Raw genomic sequence first — 15,352 nt, forward strand, 5'->3', positions numbered from 1 at the left:
ATTAAAGGGAGAGTAAGCCATTTATCATGTGCTTGTAATTTCCCTAAAGTGTAAAAGCAGATTAGTAGTACAGAAGGATCTGCCTCTGGTCTGGGCCTAGTGAATGAGAGGGAGCCACTGCTACTGGAAGCTTGGCCCTGGCAAAAAAAAAAAAAAAAAAGGTCATATTTACTGTTCTCAACTCAGGCAAAGAAAAAAAACAAGTGAAACTGGAAAGGAGGTAAAGAGGTGGATTGTGTTGAAAAAGGGAAAGATAGAAAAGAAAGGCTAAAACTGAATACCAAATACAACAACATAGCAAAAACATACAGACATTTAAAAGTAAGAGAAAAGTATATGACTATAAAAAAAATATATATTTGGGAAACAGTTTTCCTAGTCATCTATATTACTCACCAGGGAAAGTATATGGCCCTTTCAAAGGAAGTACTTATAATATTTTACACCTGCTTTCCCCAAAGTAAATTTGGTAGGGATCACTGTTAGGCCTGTTTCTTACAGGGATCTGAGCACAGCTTTTACCCTATTTAAATGACTGTTCCTTTGCTGTAGAAGACTGTGTCATTTAAATATGCCACAGCATATTCATAATGTGTAACCAGACCCAGGTAGATTTTATTTTTTACAGATATTGTATACTAGAAATCATTCATGAAGATTACCATTTTGATTGAGTTTTAAAATCTGCTTTCTAGTTGTTCTGGATAATTGTCTGGATCAGGTAGCTACCAGGGAAATCCATTGCTATAATTCCCCATCTGTTCTTTTTCTTCTCTGAGTGCTCCAGAAAATTGTACAGTTTATAGTTTATTTCACGAGCTACTGAATAGGGATATGCTCCTGTACTGCATCCTGAAGTAAAGGTCAGATACATGTTATTAGCTTTACTATTCTGAGCTTCAGTTAAATTTTTTTTAACACTTGCCCATTTGTGACCTATATCAAATATTGTTGGTACATATGCATGATCAGCTACTATAAAGTTCTTACAAGGGATTCCTATCACAGGACCATCAAAATCTCGTAGTATGATGATCTTTCCTCTAACTTGGCCAAGGGTTGGTATACCAGGAGCCTTCCAAAACCAAGACAATCCAGCATCCAGGACATAACGGATCACTAGTTGGGGAAACAGTTTTCCTTTACCAAAAATGCTGTATTCTTCGCATAGACGTATGAGAATGACTTCCTTTGAATGGTTTCTCAAGAAATTAATAGTATCTGTGAAAACAGCATCGAAGGAGTGATTTTGTCCTGTACCAGAAAAGACAGATAGATTCTCATGAGTATATTTCAAAGATATATCAATAAATCGTATCCCAGCTTCATACTGTGTTGTGAGATTCCAACTTTGACGCTGAATAAAATCCCCACCCTCTAGCCACGTGGACTTGCTTGTACCAGGAATGGACAGATCACAGAGGGATTTTCCATCTGGGACTAAAGACATCCAGTCTGGGTTTTTAATTGCAGGATTATTTGTAGCATCATATTCTTTTCTTTGGATATTTCCCATAATGACTTGAAGATGAATACCACTACCTGTAAAATACATTAAATCACAATTTAATCAGGCTCTTTCCTTTTTATCCCCACTGTATCCTCAACTCACTATTGCCTTGGTTCCTTTTAAAATGCATGACAATAAAGGTTAAAGACCAAAACAAAATTGGCTATGATACCTTTTCATTAGACTGACTTAAAAAGACATTCTGGGAAAGAACTCTTAATGATTTCAGCCTGTGGAATAGTGTTTTATACACCCAAATAGGTACTTTAAAAATAGCTATGGGATACCCAAATTTACTTTACTGAAGTGCTAAAGCTTTAAAAAAACAAACACAAAATAGGGGCTGATATTCAGCTGGCAGTGCTCAGTGTTTTGCTGCCTGCCACTGGCAATGTGCCTGGAAATTCAATACCAGAGCCTGAATTTTCGGGGATATGGAGCCAGCTACACCATAGCTGGTTAAGTGTGATATTGAGTACTTAACCAGCTATAGTACTGTGGTGACTTTGGACGGTTAATTGCTGAATATCTGCACTTAACTGGCCAAGTGTTGACTCCACCCCTGGAATGCCCCTAAGATAGCCAGTTTTCCATTAGGTATTAACTGGTCATTTTCAGCAGCATTAACTCATTAAGGGGTATATTTACTAAGGAGCGATAGTGTTCTTAATGCAGATCAGGTGTCCTTAAATAAAAATAAAAATGAGACAAGAGATTGCAAATTAATACTGTCAAGTACTGAGCATGATGTAAATAGGAACAACAAACATAGTTTGAAATGTCTATATGTGAATGTCAGGAGCTCCATAGGGGCCTTGAGCTCACCTGGGCCTCACCCATCTAGGAGTGGAATGACCCAATATTGAATAACTTGACCCAATTCCTGTGCCAGTTCTGAAGAATCTTTGAGGAACTAGGGAAGGCCTCCTCTGCAGCCCCAGAGTTACTGAACTTGCGGCAAGGCTCCCAGACACTGGGTGATTATGCCATTCGATTTTGGACATTGGCTTTTGTCATGAATCGCCTAGCCACCCACCTGGAGTAATCCTGTGGCCACTTAAAGGCTCTATTCCCAGCAAGCTCAGGTCTGCATGCAACTGCATGCTCTAAACACCCTTCTCCCACCAACTGGGTCACAACCGCCTCTGGGCGAGTCTCCCACTCTCCAATTATCCCCAGTGATTTCTAGGTTACTAGAGAAACACTCCCAGTGGTCCCACAGTTCCCAGAAAGCACTCACAGACCCAACACACAAACCACCCCTAAGATAGCCAGTTTTCCATTAGTTATTACTGGTCCTTTTCAGCAGCATTAACTCATTAAGGGGTTTGTTTACTAAGGAGCATTAGTGTTCTTAATGCACCTATAAAGTTATGATGCATTAAACGCTAACGTGCCAATACATTCCTATAGGTATGTTAATGTTTGATGTGCGTTAGCGTTTATTGAGTGTTAAAAACACTAACACGCCTATAGTGTGCCTTTGTAAACACAGGTGTAAGTGCAGTTGAAAATGACTGGTTAACCCAGAATAAGCGATTTAACTAGCTAGGAGCTGTTTCTGACCTGTTAAATCATTTTGCATAGCGACACCACAGATATCGTCCAAAGACAGTGATCTAAGAAACAGACAGGTCAAACTCTGACTTAACACTATCTTAGCCTGTCTAGATCCAGGTCAGGACAGATTCCATACTCAGTCACTAGTTAGAGATAAATAGCAGAGAAACAGCAAATAATTGCTGAGACAGACAGGCAATGCTATGGAGGTAATTCTATAAATACTAACACTCCACTTTGCAGTTGCAGAAAAATTAATTTAGATTTCTTATTCTAATGAAATTGAAAGAAAAAAACCTCATACAGCTCTGATTAAAAAAAATCTAATGAGCTCAAATTTATATCATCAGCATAAAAAAACCTTCCATTCATACTTGTGAAACTTTATTTTTACTATAGAAATCAATCAATGTTCTGTTTAACACTATTGTCACTTGTAAAGAAAACTGTCCTTTGGCACAACATTGTTCTCAACTCAAACAATATTTTGACTTGTTGTATTGTTTGATATTAAAATGGATTCTGCCCATCAACACAGTGGATATAGACATATGAAATTACTTTGGCAGGAACAGAGGTGGATTTTTCAACTGCATATATTAAAGCCAACCCGTCTTTATATGAAAATAGAATGGTTTCATTTTTAATAAAGGAGTGTGGTAGCCATGTTAGTCCACTCTTAAGGTTATCAATAGAAACCAAACAAAATAAAACATGGAAAAGAGAATAAGATGATACCTTTTTTATTGGACATAACTTAATACATTTCTTGATTAGCTTTCGAAGGTTGCCCTTCTTCCGATCTGACGAAGAAAGGCAACCTAGTTGCCATCCTAGAAAACTTAAGGACAGCTTACCGTTTTCTCAGTTTCTGAGATATAGACGAATTTGTTCAGACGTCTCAGATTTCAAAGACAAAGCTAAAGATCTAAGTTTCAGACTGAAAAATAGAGGGTATCCCAGAGAAATTATACAAAGAGCATACAAACAAACTAAATAAATATAATAATCGAGACTATCTTTTCCTACAAAGACAAGAAGATTGTGAGGAAGATAGAGAAATATGCACTTGTGTGTTACATCATTCCACCACAGCGAATCAATATGGTAATATAATTAGAAATAACTGGCATGTAATACAAACATTACCTGGATTTCAAAATATGAAATTGAGATTAGCGTTTAGCAGAGCTAGAAATTTAAAAGAAATAGTGGCACCATCAATGTTAAAATACTCTATGCCCAGACAATATACAGGAGGAGGACATAGAAGTTGCGGAGAGTGTAGCATGTGTGACATTATGATAAATGCTAAAGAATTTGTGGACCCGCAATCAGGACGAACATACGAGTTATATCAAAATTCTTCATGCTCTTCGGAATGGGTAGGGTATTGCATCAAATGTTGTTGTAATAAATTATATATTGGACAAACATCTAGAAAGCTGTCTACTAGACTCATAGAACACAAAAGTAACATTAACACCAATAAGATCACGGCCCCCCTGGCAGCTCACTGTATTAAAGAAAGACATTCCTTCGAGAGTTTGAAATGTATAGTGCTTCAACAGCTTCAATGGAGCCAGGGAGGTGGTGATAGAAAACTCCTCCTACTGAGATTAGAACAACGATGGATATTTCGATTGCACACTCTACATCCATATGGTATGAATACAAAGATAGAGTGGAATCAATTTTTTTGAACAGAAAAGTGACATCATATTATTGATAGATCAGTAGGAAGGGCTTAAACGCATCAGCGTCTGACGTAGAGCATATATACGGTAGCCATTTTGGTGATTCTTTTGAGAGTCAGAAGCAGCTGTTACACAGTAGAAGTAAGAAGAGAACCTGATGTATACGTTGAGAGTATATAACAAAATTGAATTGGTGTAACTAGCTTGTTCCTTTTGCAGATACTCACCTGGTCGGACACCACGGACCCTGAAGCAGAGTTCGAAACTTGGGCCGAAGTTGGGCCGTGGAAGGTGTTTTAAAATGACCGCAGGATTGAGAGATAAGTGTAATTGATAGAGCCTCTAAGATTTGAAATAGGTTCGAATCAGCTTTACTTTTCAGTAGGAGGTTTTTGCCCGTGATGATTAAAGGGCCCTCCTTCTATGTTGAGTGATCAACGGCGGAGTGTTCCCTTTTGATTTGAGGCTTTTCCTCCTTATAAATCAATATATATCACATCATTAGCGACTGTGCTTATTTTTTGGTGTTTTGAGATCATCATCAGTCAGCCAGGCTTTTATCAGGCAAGCAGTGTCTTTTGAGTGAACTCACTGACTTGCTGCCTTTCCAGAGAAGTTTAGAAGTTACAGGATAAGGCAGACAGAGCTCCAGGATCTCAGTGCACGGATGAGAGAATGGTGCAAGAAAGAGGGATTTGGATTTGCTTTGTACTGGCAACATTCTAGGGCCTGTTACTAAAATATGTGCTCCACCTTAACTGGGGTGGAATCAGGCTTCTGGTTTATTTATAAAGAAGATAGAGTAGCCTTTAAAATAGAAGGGGGGGGGGGGAGAGGAGAAGCCAACAGTCATTAAGGAGCACATGGCTCACAGTAAGGTGAGGTGTCTTTGAACAATACTATCCAAACAGAGAAGTTAAGGTTTCCCAAAAGTGAGGTTGTAACAAAGGCAAAACCTAATCCAGGTGAAGACCGAAGCAAAGAATTAATCTAATCTCTCCATTATGGTTTTGTCTTCCGTGATTGCTCCTTTTACCCCTTGGTCATCTAGTGGTCCAACTGATTCTTTTGCTGGCTGCTTGCTTCTAATATACCTAAAAACATTTTTACTATATGTTTTTTGCCTCCAATGCAATCTTCTTTTCAAATTCTCTTTGCATTCCTTATCAGTGCTTTGCATTTGATTTGCTATTCCTTTTGCTGTTTCTTATTATTTTTCACTTGGATAATTTTTCCATTTTCTGAAGGATTTTCTTTTAGCTTTAATAGCTTCCTTCACCTCACTTTTTAACCATGACAGATGCCGTTTGGCCTTACTTCCTCCTTTATTAATATATGGAATATAACTGACCTGGGCTTCCAGAATCGTGTTTTTGAACAGCATCCATGCCTGATATAATTTTTCACCGTTGCAGCTGCTCCTCTAAGTTTTATTTTCACTGTTCTTCTCATTTTATCATAGTGTCCGTTTTGAAAGTTGAATGCTAATGTATTGGATTTTCTGTGTGTACTTACTCCAGAGCTGATATCAAATCTGATCATGTTAAGATCACTGTTATCAAGCAGTCCCTGCACCATTACCTCCTGCACCAGATCATGCTCTCCACTAAGGACTAGGTTTAGAATTTTTCCTCCTCTTGTTGGCTTCTGTACCAGTTGCTCTATAAAGCAGTCCTTGATTTCATCAAGGAATTTTATCTCCTTAGAATGCTCTGATGTTAAATTTACCCAGTCAATTTTGGGGTAATTGAAATCATCCATTATTATCGTGTTCCCCAGTATGTTGGCCTCCCTAATTTCTGATAACATTTCTGCATCTGACTGTTCATCCTGGCTAGGTGGATGGTAGCAAAACATAGAAAGGCAATCGATCTGCAAACTCCAAAATGGAAATGATAAAAGCGGATCAGTAATAAATATATATCAACTTTTATTCATGCAAATAGTAATCTCTTGTATTGCACGACACTGGCCATGTTTTGTCCGAAAGGGTGCCTCAGGGGTTACAAAACAATAAATTAAAAAATAAACATAATACAATGTCAATAAACAATTGTAATACAAATAAATAGTAATAATAATAATAATAATAATAATGATAAAAACAATAATAAATATATAAATAACCATATCATGACATGTCAAAAGTAGTCGTGATAGTGAAAAATATAACAGAACATATACTAGAATAAAACTAATCTAAAAAAAATAATAATGGTAACATAAAAGTATAAATGGTAACATAAACATAGACCATATATATATAAAAAAGTAATACATATAAAAAATTAATAGATAATGTCTCAGCAATTAAAACATATGTAGACAAATGTAGCAAGATTAAAAAGAACAGCGCATCAAAAGAGTATGAATAAGACACAAATCTATACTGTGGACTTTACTGGCAAACAGGTATACAGAATGCTACAAAAATAAATAAATAAATCAGAATGTGAAAAAAAATATAAAAACAAATAAATAAATGAATCAAAATAAATGTGTGACAGACTCATTCAAAAAGAAGATTCCAACTGCAGCGTTGAAAAAAACAGCAAAAACACTATAGAAAAGTGCAATCCTTCACACACAATGGCATCTCAAATAAAACTAAAAAATGGTGTTGTAAAGTGCAGTCCTCTGGACACACAAAATGGCAGTTCGAACATAACTTATACTGACCTTATTACTGGTAGAACAGTGTATGCAAGCACTCCTCACATTATCTATTACTTTTTTATATTTATATATGCTCTATGTTTATGTTACCATTTATACCTTTATGTGCCCGTATTTGCCATTATTATTATTTTAAGATTAATTTTATTCTAGTATATGCTCTGCTATATTTTTCACTATCACAACTACTTTTGACATGTCATGATATGGTTATCACTATCCTTTTCCCCTTTACACATAGAATTTCAATCCACAGGGATTCCAAGATGTGTTTTGTTTCCTGCAGAATTTTTAGTCTATATGATTCAAGGCCCTCCTTAACATACAATGCTACCCCTCCACCAATTCGATCCACCCTATCTCTACAATATGACAGTGTCCCACTGGTTATCTTCCTTCTACTTGGTCTCTGAGATGCCTATAATATCTACTTTTTCATTTAGTGTCATATATTCTAACTCTCCAATCTTATTTCTTAGGTCTCTGGCATTTGCACTCACCCAGCAGAAATGAAATCAATAAAACACATTCCATTCAATAGGACCACTTAAACCATTAGGGTCTACTGGAATAACCTCCCATCCTCTGGAATAACCATTAATCTGATCACCATACCATATCTTCTCATCCCAAGTTCAAGGCTGTTCTGAAGACTTGACTTTTTAGGTAGGCATTTGTCATTCTGGACAGAAGTAGAAGCCCCAGTTGCTGTTCAAGTTTACCCTTTAACTTCTGTTTCAGACTCCATCCATCTTTTTCCAGCGTTCTCCCAGTATTATTCCTTGAGGAAAACAATATTTCCTCTTGTTTGTTTTAAAATTATTTCCATGTAATTTTATTGAGTGTCCCCTGTGCTTTGCACTTTTTGAAAGAGTGAAAAATCGATTAACTTTTACCTGTTCTACACCACTCAGAATTTTGTAGACCTCAATCATATCTTTCCCTCAGCCATCTCTTTTCCAAGCTGAAGAGCCTTAACCTCTTCAGCCTTTTCTCATATGAGAGGCATTCCATACCTTTATCATTTTGGTGGCTCTTCTTTGAAACTTTTCTAATTCTGCTATATCTTTCTTGAGATACGGTGACCAGAATTGAATACAATTCTCAAGGTGAGGTCGCACTGTAAAGCAATACAGAGGCATTATAATATTTTTGGTCTTATTTAACATTCCTTTCCTAATAATACCTAGCATTCTGTTTGAATTTTTGGCTGCCACCATACACTGGGCAGAAGATTTTAGTGTGTTGTCTGCAATGACAACTAGATCTTTTCCTTGGGTGCTTACCCCCAAGGTGGACCTTAGCATCAGGTAATGATGATTTGGATTATTCTTCCCAATGTGCATCACTTTGCATTCATCCATGTGAGACCCCGAGCGGGGGATGGGCATGGCCAGAGGAAATAATACAGCCGGACAAAAAGGTAGAATGCAAAAATAAGTATTTATTTACAAGAACAGAAATTCCCGGGCCTGGTTCTTCACAGGGCCCGAGATGTAGCGAGAGTAAACCTTGCGGGTCAGGAACACAGTTCTTATCATTTATTTTCATGTACCTTCTGGCCTGTTTCTTCACAGAGCATCGAGACATAGAATGGAAATACTCTTGTAGTTCAGAAGACAACAATATGCCAACTTCTGGCGGCAGACTCAAATACAGTCCATGGCTGTAGGGTTGGCATGCCCCAAACACAGCCTTTCAGTTCTCTTTTACTTCTCAGGTCTGGCTCCAGGCAGACCTCCATCAAACATGCAAAGTTTAACAGTTAGCAGCAAGGGCTTACCTCAGCCCGATTACAGCACTGGTGTCATGCCCCGGCATCTAGACTCACCTTTTTCCAGAGATCTGGCTCTGTGGCTTCTCTGAACTGCCTTTTCATGCATTGATGCTTCTGCTGCCTGTTTCCTTGTTATCCAAGCCTCATTGTGGAGATTATCCAAGCCTCACTCTGGTGTTCCTGCCTCCAAGCCTCACTCCAGTTTATCCAAGCCTTACTCCAGTGCTCCTGCATCCAAGCTTCACTTCAGAGTCTATGCAAGCCTCGCTCTGGTGTTCCTGCATTTAAGCCTTTCTAGGGCATCAGAGGTTCTGACATCATCAGTGAGGACCTTTATAAGGAATTCTGGGACTTTCATGCTTTGCCTTTGAAAGAGGTCTCTGTTGGGATCTAATTCCTGCTTGGCTTTGTTCTTGTATGCCTTGTTTCCTGCCTGGCTTTCTTCCTGTGAGTCTTGTCCCCGAATCCTTGTTCCTTTATGTCTTGTTTCTGAAACCATATTCCTGAAAGCCTTGATCTTGCAAACCTTGTCCATGGAATCTTTATTCCTGTATGCTTTGATTCCTGTCTAGCTTTGTTCCTTTGAGTCTTATCCCTGAATCCGTGTTCCTGTGTGTCTTGTTTCTAAACCTTGTTCCTGAAAGTCTGGTTCCTGCTATAGCCAAATCCTGCTCCTGGTTTCTGTTACAGTCTAACACTGCTCTTGACTCTTGCTATAGTATTACCCTTCTCCTGGCTCTTGCTATAGTTAAACCTTGTTCTTGGTTTCTCCTACAGTCTAGCTCTGTTCCTGTTTTTTTCTATAGCTACGCTCTGTTCCTGGTTTTTGCTATAGCCAAGCTCTGCTCCTTGTTCCTGCCACAGCCAAGCTTTGTTTCTGCTACAGTCAAGCTCTGAACCTAGTTTCTGCTACAATCAAATTCCATTCCTGGTTCGTGCTACAGCCAAGCTCCGTTTCTGCCTTATCTTTAGCCTGCTCCTGTTTGTTCATGTTGACTAGCTCCTGCCCTGATTTGTCTGCTGTGTCTTGTGCCTCGTTTTGTCTGGATCCAGTTCTTGCCGTGCCTAGCCTTGTCTTGTTTGAACCCAGTTCTAACCCTATTCCTGTCTGGCTTCAGTTCTAGACCTTTTCCCTTGCTCTCTTACCCCATCTGGATCCAGCTTCTGTCTTGCCTGTCTGCTTTGTCCAGTTGTGCTTAGCCTTGCCTTGTCTTGTCTTTTCCAATCCTGTCTGGATCCAGTTCTTTCCTTGCCCTTGTCTGCCTATTCTGAACCCAGTTTTATCCTAATTCTGAGTCTTGCCTTGTTCTGCTTGGGTTCCAGTTCTGCCCCTTTGCCTTGCTTTCCTTGCCTCATCTGGATCTGGTCCTTGTTTTGTTGTTGAATCCTGTTACTCCTTCCCTGTAGTAGCCCAGAGGACTTTTCTGGGCTGCAGCCCAAGAGCTCACCATCCTGGAATCTGTGACAGATTGCAGTGGCTCCCGTGGCCGTGACAGATTCCAGCGGCCCCTATGGCCGTGACAATTGGGATGTCTTCAGTCAGGGCATACACTGGGCCTCTCCTCTTCCTTTTCTGGGCTCTCTTTCCCTCTGGCCCTTCCATTTAAACTCATCATCCTCAGCTCCGCCCCACCCAGTTCTCTTTCTCCCGTGGCTGGACCTGTGCTGTTAAGGTGACCCTTGCTAGTTATAGAAAGATCTTTCTTAAGGTGGCCCTGGATATCTGAGGAACTTTCCCTAATAGACAGGGGCAATGTTCTGTAGACCCTGTCACGGTCCACATTAAATTTCATCTGCCATGTGGATGCCCAGTCTTCTAGTTTCCTAAGGTCTTCCTGCAATTTTCACAGTCTGCTTGTTTTTTGACAACTTTGAATAGTTTTGTGTCATCTGCAAATGTAATATTCTCACTTGTCATTTAGATTCCAGATCATTTATAAATATGTTAAATTGCACCAGTCCCAGTACAGATCCTTGTGGCACTCTACTGTTCACGCTCCTCTATTGAGAAAAATGGCCATTTAACCCTAACCTCTTTTTTTCTGTCCAATAACCAATTCCTAATCCATTGAAAGTCAATACCTCCTAACCCATGACTTGTTTTTTTATTTTTTTATTTAAACAAGAATCTTTATTGAATAAGTAAGACAAAATGTAAATACAGGCACAACAGTAAGCTTCCAGGCTTTAGTACATACTGTAAAACCTGGAACTTGTTTCTTCAATACTCATTCATTGAGTAATAAAACATTCAATATTCTTGGTGTTTTACATATTATTTTTCCCCCTTCTTCCCTCTAAACAATCTGCAACAAAACATTTCCATGTTATTGGTCAAAATACCCTCCAAATCCCCCTTCCCCTTACAGTGTCTAAGGTAAGAACAGTGATTCAGCATATCAAATGTTTCTGTATAGCTCATTATGTCTTCGGTATATCCAAAGGTTCCCAGATCTTAGTCCATTTCGACAACTGGTGTCTCTCTTTTGCCATCAGTCTTTCTCTCTCTGCAATGTTCCGCAATAGGGTCATCCATTGGACAACAGACGGGCTATTTTTTTGCTTCCATGAGCGAGCAATAAGCAATCTTCCCGCACATAAGCAATGTTTGATTAACACTTGACCAAAGTCATTTACCCCCAAGATAGTTTTATGAAACAGAAATACAGCAGGGTCATATGGTATCTCAACTCCCACCCAGTATCTAATCCGGGCTTGGACAGCTTTCCAGAAGGCTTTTACTTTGTAACATGTCCACCAAATATGGCCCAATGTACCACGCTGGCCACATCTACGCCAACAAGTCGAGGAAGCTGTTCCAAACATATGATTTAACGTTACCGGGGTTAGATACCAACGGTATAGTACTTTTGTTAAATTTTCTTGAACATTAACAGCTGGAGAAATGCGTACGGAACGCCTCTCCATTCTCTGCCACTCCTCAGCTGAGTAACTGACCCCTAATTCTTTCTCCCATAGCACCCTGTGCTTATGGCTAACACACATGTTATCTCGCAAGTGCCCATAGATCAAAGTAATAAGGCCACGTGTCCCTTGTTCTCGAACACAAAGTTCTTCTAAAAAGGTCACGTCACCCATTAAATAGGCACGTCTGCCTTCTGATGACAAAAAAATGAATCAATTGAGTGTAGGCATATTGATCTGTAGAGGGTAACCTGTATGTATCTGCCAGTTCCTGGAATGATATGAAGGTATCTTTATTAATCAATTGCCCCCATAGATCTAACCCTTGCTTTTTCCATCTAGTGAAAATTGAGCTTGTGCAGCCTAATGGGAATGCTAAATTTCAAACAATAGGTGATAACTGAGAGCAATAGATTCGTTTTAAGCATTCCATTTTATCCCAGCATGACAAAGTGAACTCAATGATAGGGCTCACCTCCTCCCCCAAGCGACGATGTTTAGGCGGCAACCAGAGTAAGTGGCCTAATTTCAAAGGGCTATGTAGTATATATTGTTCCATCTTTACCCAAAGTTTGTGAGGGGCTTCTTGAAACCATTCCACTGCGGATTTAACCTGAGCCGCTCTATGATATAAGTCCACTTTAGGGATCCCTAAACCACCTTTGGTCTTACGGTCTGTATACATTATGGAGGGGTGAATTCTAGATTTGCCTCCTTTCCAGATGAACTTCTCTAATCGTTTCTGCAGGGAGTGAAGCACATGGTCACTAATAGGGAGTGGCAGAGCCTGGAAAAGATACAGTAATCGCGGTAGTATATTCATTTTCACTGTGGCTATTCTCCCAAACCATGATAAACCAAGGGGCTCCCATCTTTCCAAGTCCTCCCTAATGTCTTTCAGTAACGGAGTATAGTTAGCCTCATTAATGTCTTGCAATTTAGCAGTGAGGAAAACTCCCAGATATTTAAGACCCTTAGTTACTCACCTCAAAGGATATAATTGCTTACAACAGTGATATTGTTCCTCTGTCATACCCCCTGCCATTGCTTCTGTTTTCTCATAATTAATCTTAAATCCTGACAACTGCCCATAAGTTTCCAATTCACTTATAACCTGGGGTATAGAATCTAAAGGCGAGGTAAGGGTCAAAAGGACATCATCTGCAAACAATGCCACCTTTGATTCCCAGTCTTTCACCCTCACTCCCTTTATCCCTGGATGATTCCTAATAGCCCATGCCAATGGTTCCATTACTAAAGCAAATAAAAGTGGCGATAGAGGGCACCCTTGACGTGTCCCTCTATTCAGCTCAAAGAAGGTGGATATCTGCCCATTAATTTTTACCCCTGCTTTCGGCTGAGTGTATAGTTCTTTAATCCAGTCCCTAAAATTAGAACCAAATCCAAACTGTTGTAAAACCTGGTGCAGGAATGACCAATGCACCCTATCGAATGCTTTTTCAGTGTCCACACTCAGTAGACAATACGGTGTTTTACTCTGCTGGGCAATATACATAGCATTCAGAGTTCGTCTAATATTGTCCGAGGCCTGTCTATAGGCGACAAAACCCACCTGATCTGGATGTATTAAGGTTGGCAGAATTTCTGTTAATCTACTTGCTAATACCTTAGCCAGGATGCGAACATCCACATTAAGTACAGAGATGGGGCGGTAAGAAGAGCATTCAGTCATCTCCTTTTTAGGCTTCAGGATCACTGCAATCCATGCCTCTTTCATAGTTGGCGGGAGATTATCTCCTTTCACTACAGCATTAAGCACATCTGTCAACACAGGTGCCAAGTAGGGGACAAATGTTTTATAGAATTCAGCCCTATAGCCGTCCAATCCCGGTGATTTGGCGGTTTTCAAAGTTTTTATAGCTGCTAGGACCTCCCGCATGTCAATAGGTGCATCTAGCATTTGTTGTTGATCTTGTGTTAAGGATGGTACAGCCATTTTTTGCAAGCATGATCGAATACTCTCCTCCCGTATACCCCCATCTCTGGCATAAAGCTTAGCATAATATTCATTGAAATGGACTCTAATCTCTGGAGATGTTCGGAGCACCTCTCCTTTGGATCCCTTAATACGATAAATATTACGATCTGCTCTTAGTTTTCGCAATTTAATAGCTAACTGCCTACTTATCTTATTTTTGGTGGTATATGTGTGAAGCTTTAGTCTTTCGTTAATATACTCAAGATCTTGAGCTAACAGGGCTTCTAGTTGTATTCTGGCAGCTTGTAAAGCTCTATATATCTTAAGAGAGCCTGTGGCTTTATGTTTACTTTCTAATATCCCAATTTTCTCTCTTAGCTGCAAGGTAGCTTGCAACCTCTGTTTCTTAAGCTTTCCAGCAACCTTAATAAAGTGACCTCTGGACACCGCTTTAAGGGCTTCCCACACTATAGCAATTGAGGGCCCTGAGGTTACATTAAAAGACAGGTATTCCTTCAGGACTTTTACATATTCCTGACATACTGCTTCCTGTTTTAACAGCCCATTATTTAATGTCCAGTGCCCTACCCGCTGTTTTCCTGTCTGCCAATCTAGTTGTATCACACAAGGAGCATGATCAGATACAGTAATATTATTTATATGTGCTTTTGTGAGTTGATCTCCTAATAGCTTATCAATCAACAAGTAGTCAATCCGTGAGTATGTAGAATGTACTGGAGAATAAAAAGAGTAATCACGCTCAGTGGGGTGCATGTCTCTCCAAGAGTCAAAAAGTCCCATATCCCTAACAAAAGTGTTAAAATGTTTGGCCAAGACTTTGTCATTACCAGAGTTGCGTCCCGATTTATCCACTTCAGGGCAAAGAGTGGCATTGAAATCACCACCCAGTATAAGCTGACCTCCCAACACTGTGTGTATTTGTTTCTTAAGTAATTGAAAGAAAGATGGTTGATTAGTATTTGGAACACAAAAAAAAAAAAAAAAACTCTGGACTTGATTTCAGCAAAGCTCAACTAGATAATCAAATAACGAGCTGAATCTTCATATGCTAAATATAGACTAAAAATCTATGTATGGTGTGATATCTTTTTCTCTTGTTTATTTTTTCTATTTTTAATAAATTTTAATTCTAATCCCAAAAGAAATGGAGAAAAAAGACCTCATCAGTCCCAGCTCGACGATATTTTTATTCGATTTTTCAATCAATTTAATCGTCTGCTTGTTCAAGGACTCCGTTATAATCCTTG

The 15,352-nt window shown here is 39.2% G+C and overlaps 1 protein-coding gene across 1 annotated transcript; it reads right to left on the bottom strand.

The window, feature by feature from the left end:
- Positions 1-691: 691 nt before the first annotated feature.
- On the bottom strand, positions 692-9,344 carry LOC115473872 (1-phosphatidylinositol phosphodiesterase-like). The gene is made up of 2 exons (XM_030209027.1): positions 9,275-9,344; positions 692-1,542 (listed from the first exon to the last, which is right to left on the bottom strand). Exons 1-2 carry the CDS (start codon positions 9,324-9,326, stop codon positions 692-694), a joined length of 903 nt encoding a protein of 300 aa, XP_030064887.1. The 5' UTR covers positions 9,327-9,344.
- Positions 9,345-15,352: the final 6,008 nt, after the last annotated feature.

This window comes from Microcaecilia unicolor, chromosome 7 (assembly GCF_901765095.1).
Source record: "Microcaecilia unicolor chromosome 7, aMicUni1.1, whole genome shotgun sequence".
Lineage (NCBI taxonomy): Eukaryota > Metazoa > Chordata > Amphibia > Gymnophiona > Siphonopidae > Microcaecilia > Microcaecilia unicolor.

Excerpts from the sequence above, each read along its gene's own strand:
- LOC115473872 (XM_030209027.1), bottom strand. The coding sequence starts at position 9,326 with ATGCATGAAAAGGCAGTTCAGAGAAGCCACAGAGCCAGATCTCTGGAA. Across the intron at positions 1,543-9,274 it reads AGCCAGATCTCTGGAAAAAG|GTAGTGGTATTCATCTTCAA; the intron begins GTGAGTCTAGAT and ends TGTATTTTACAG.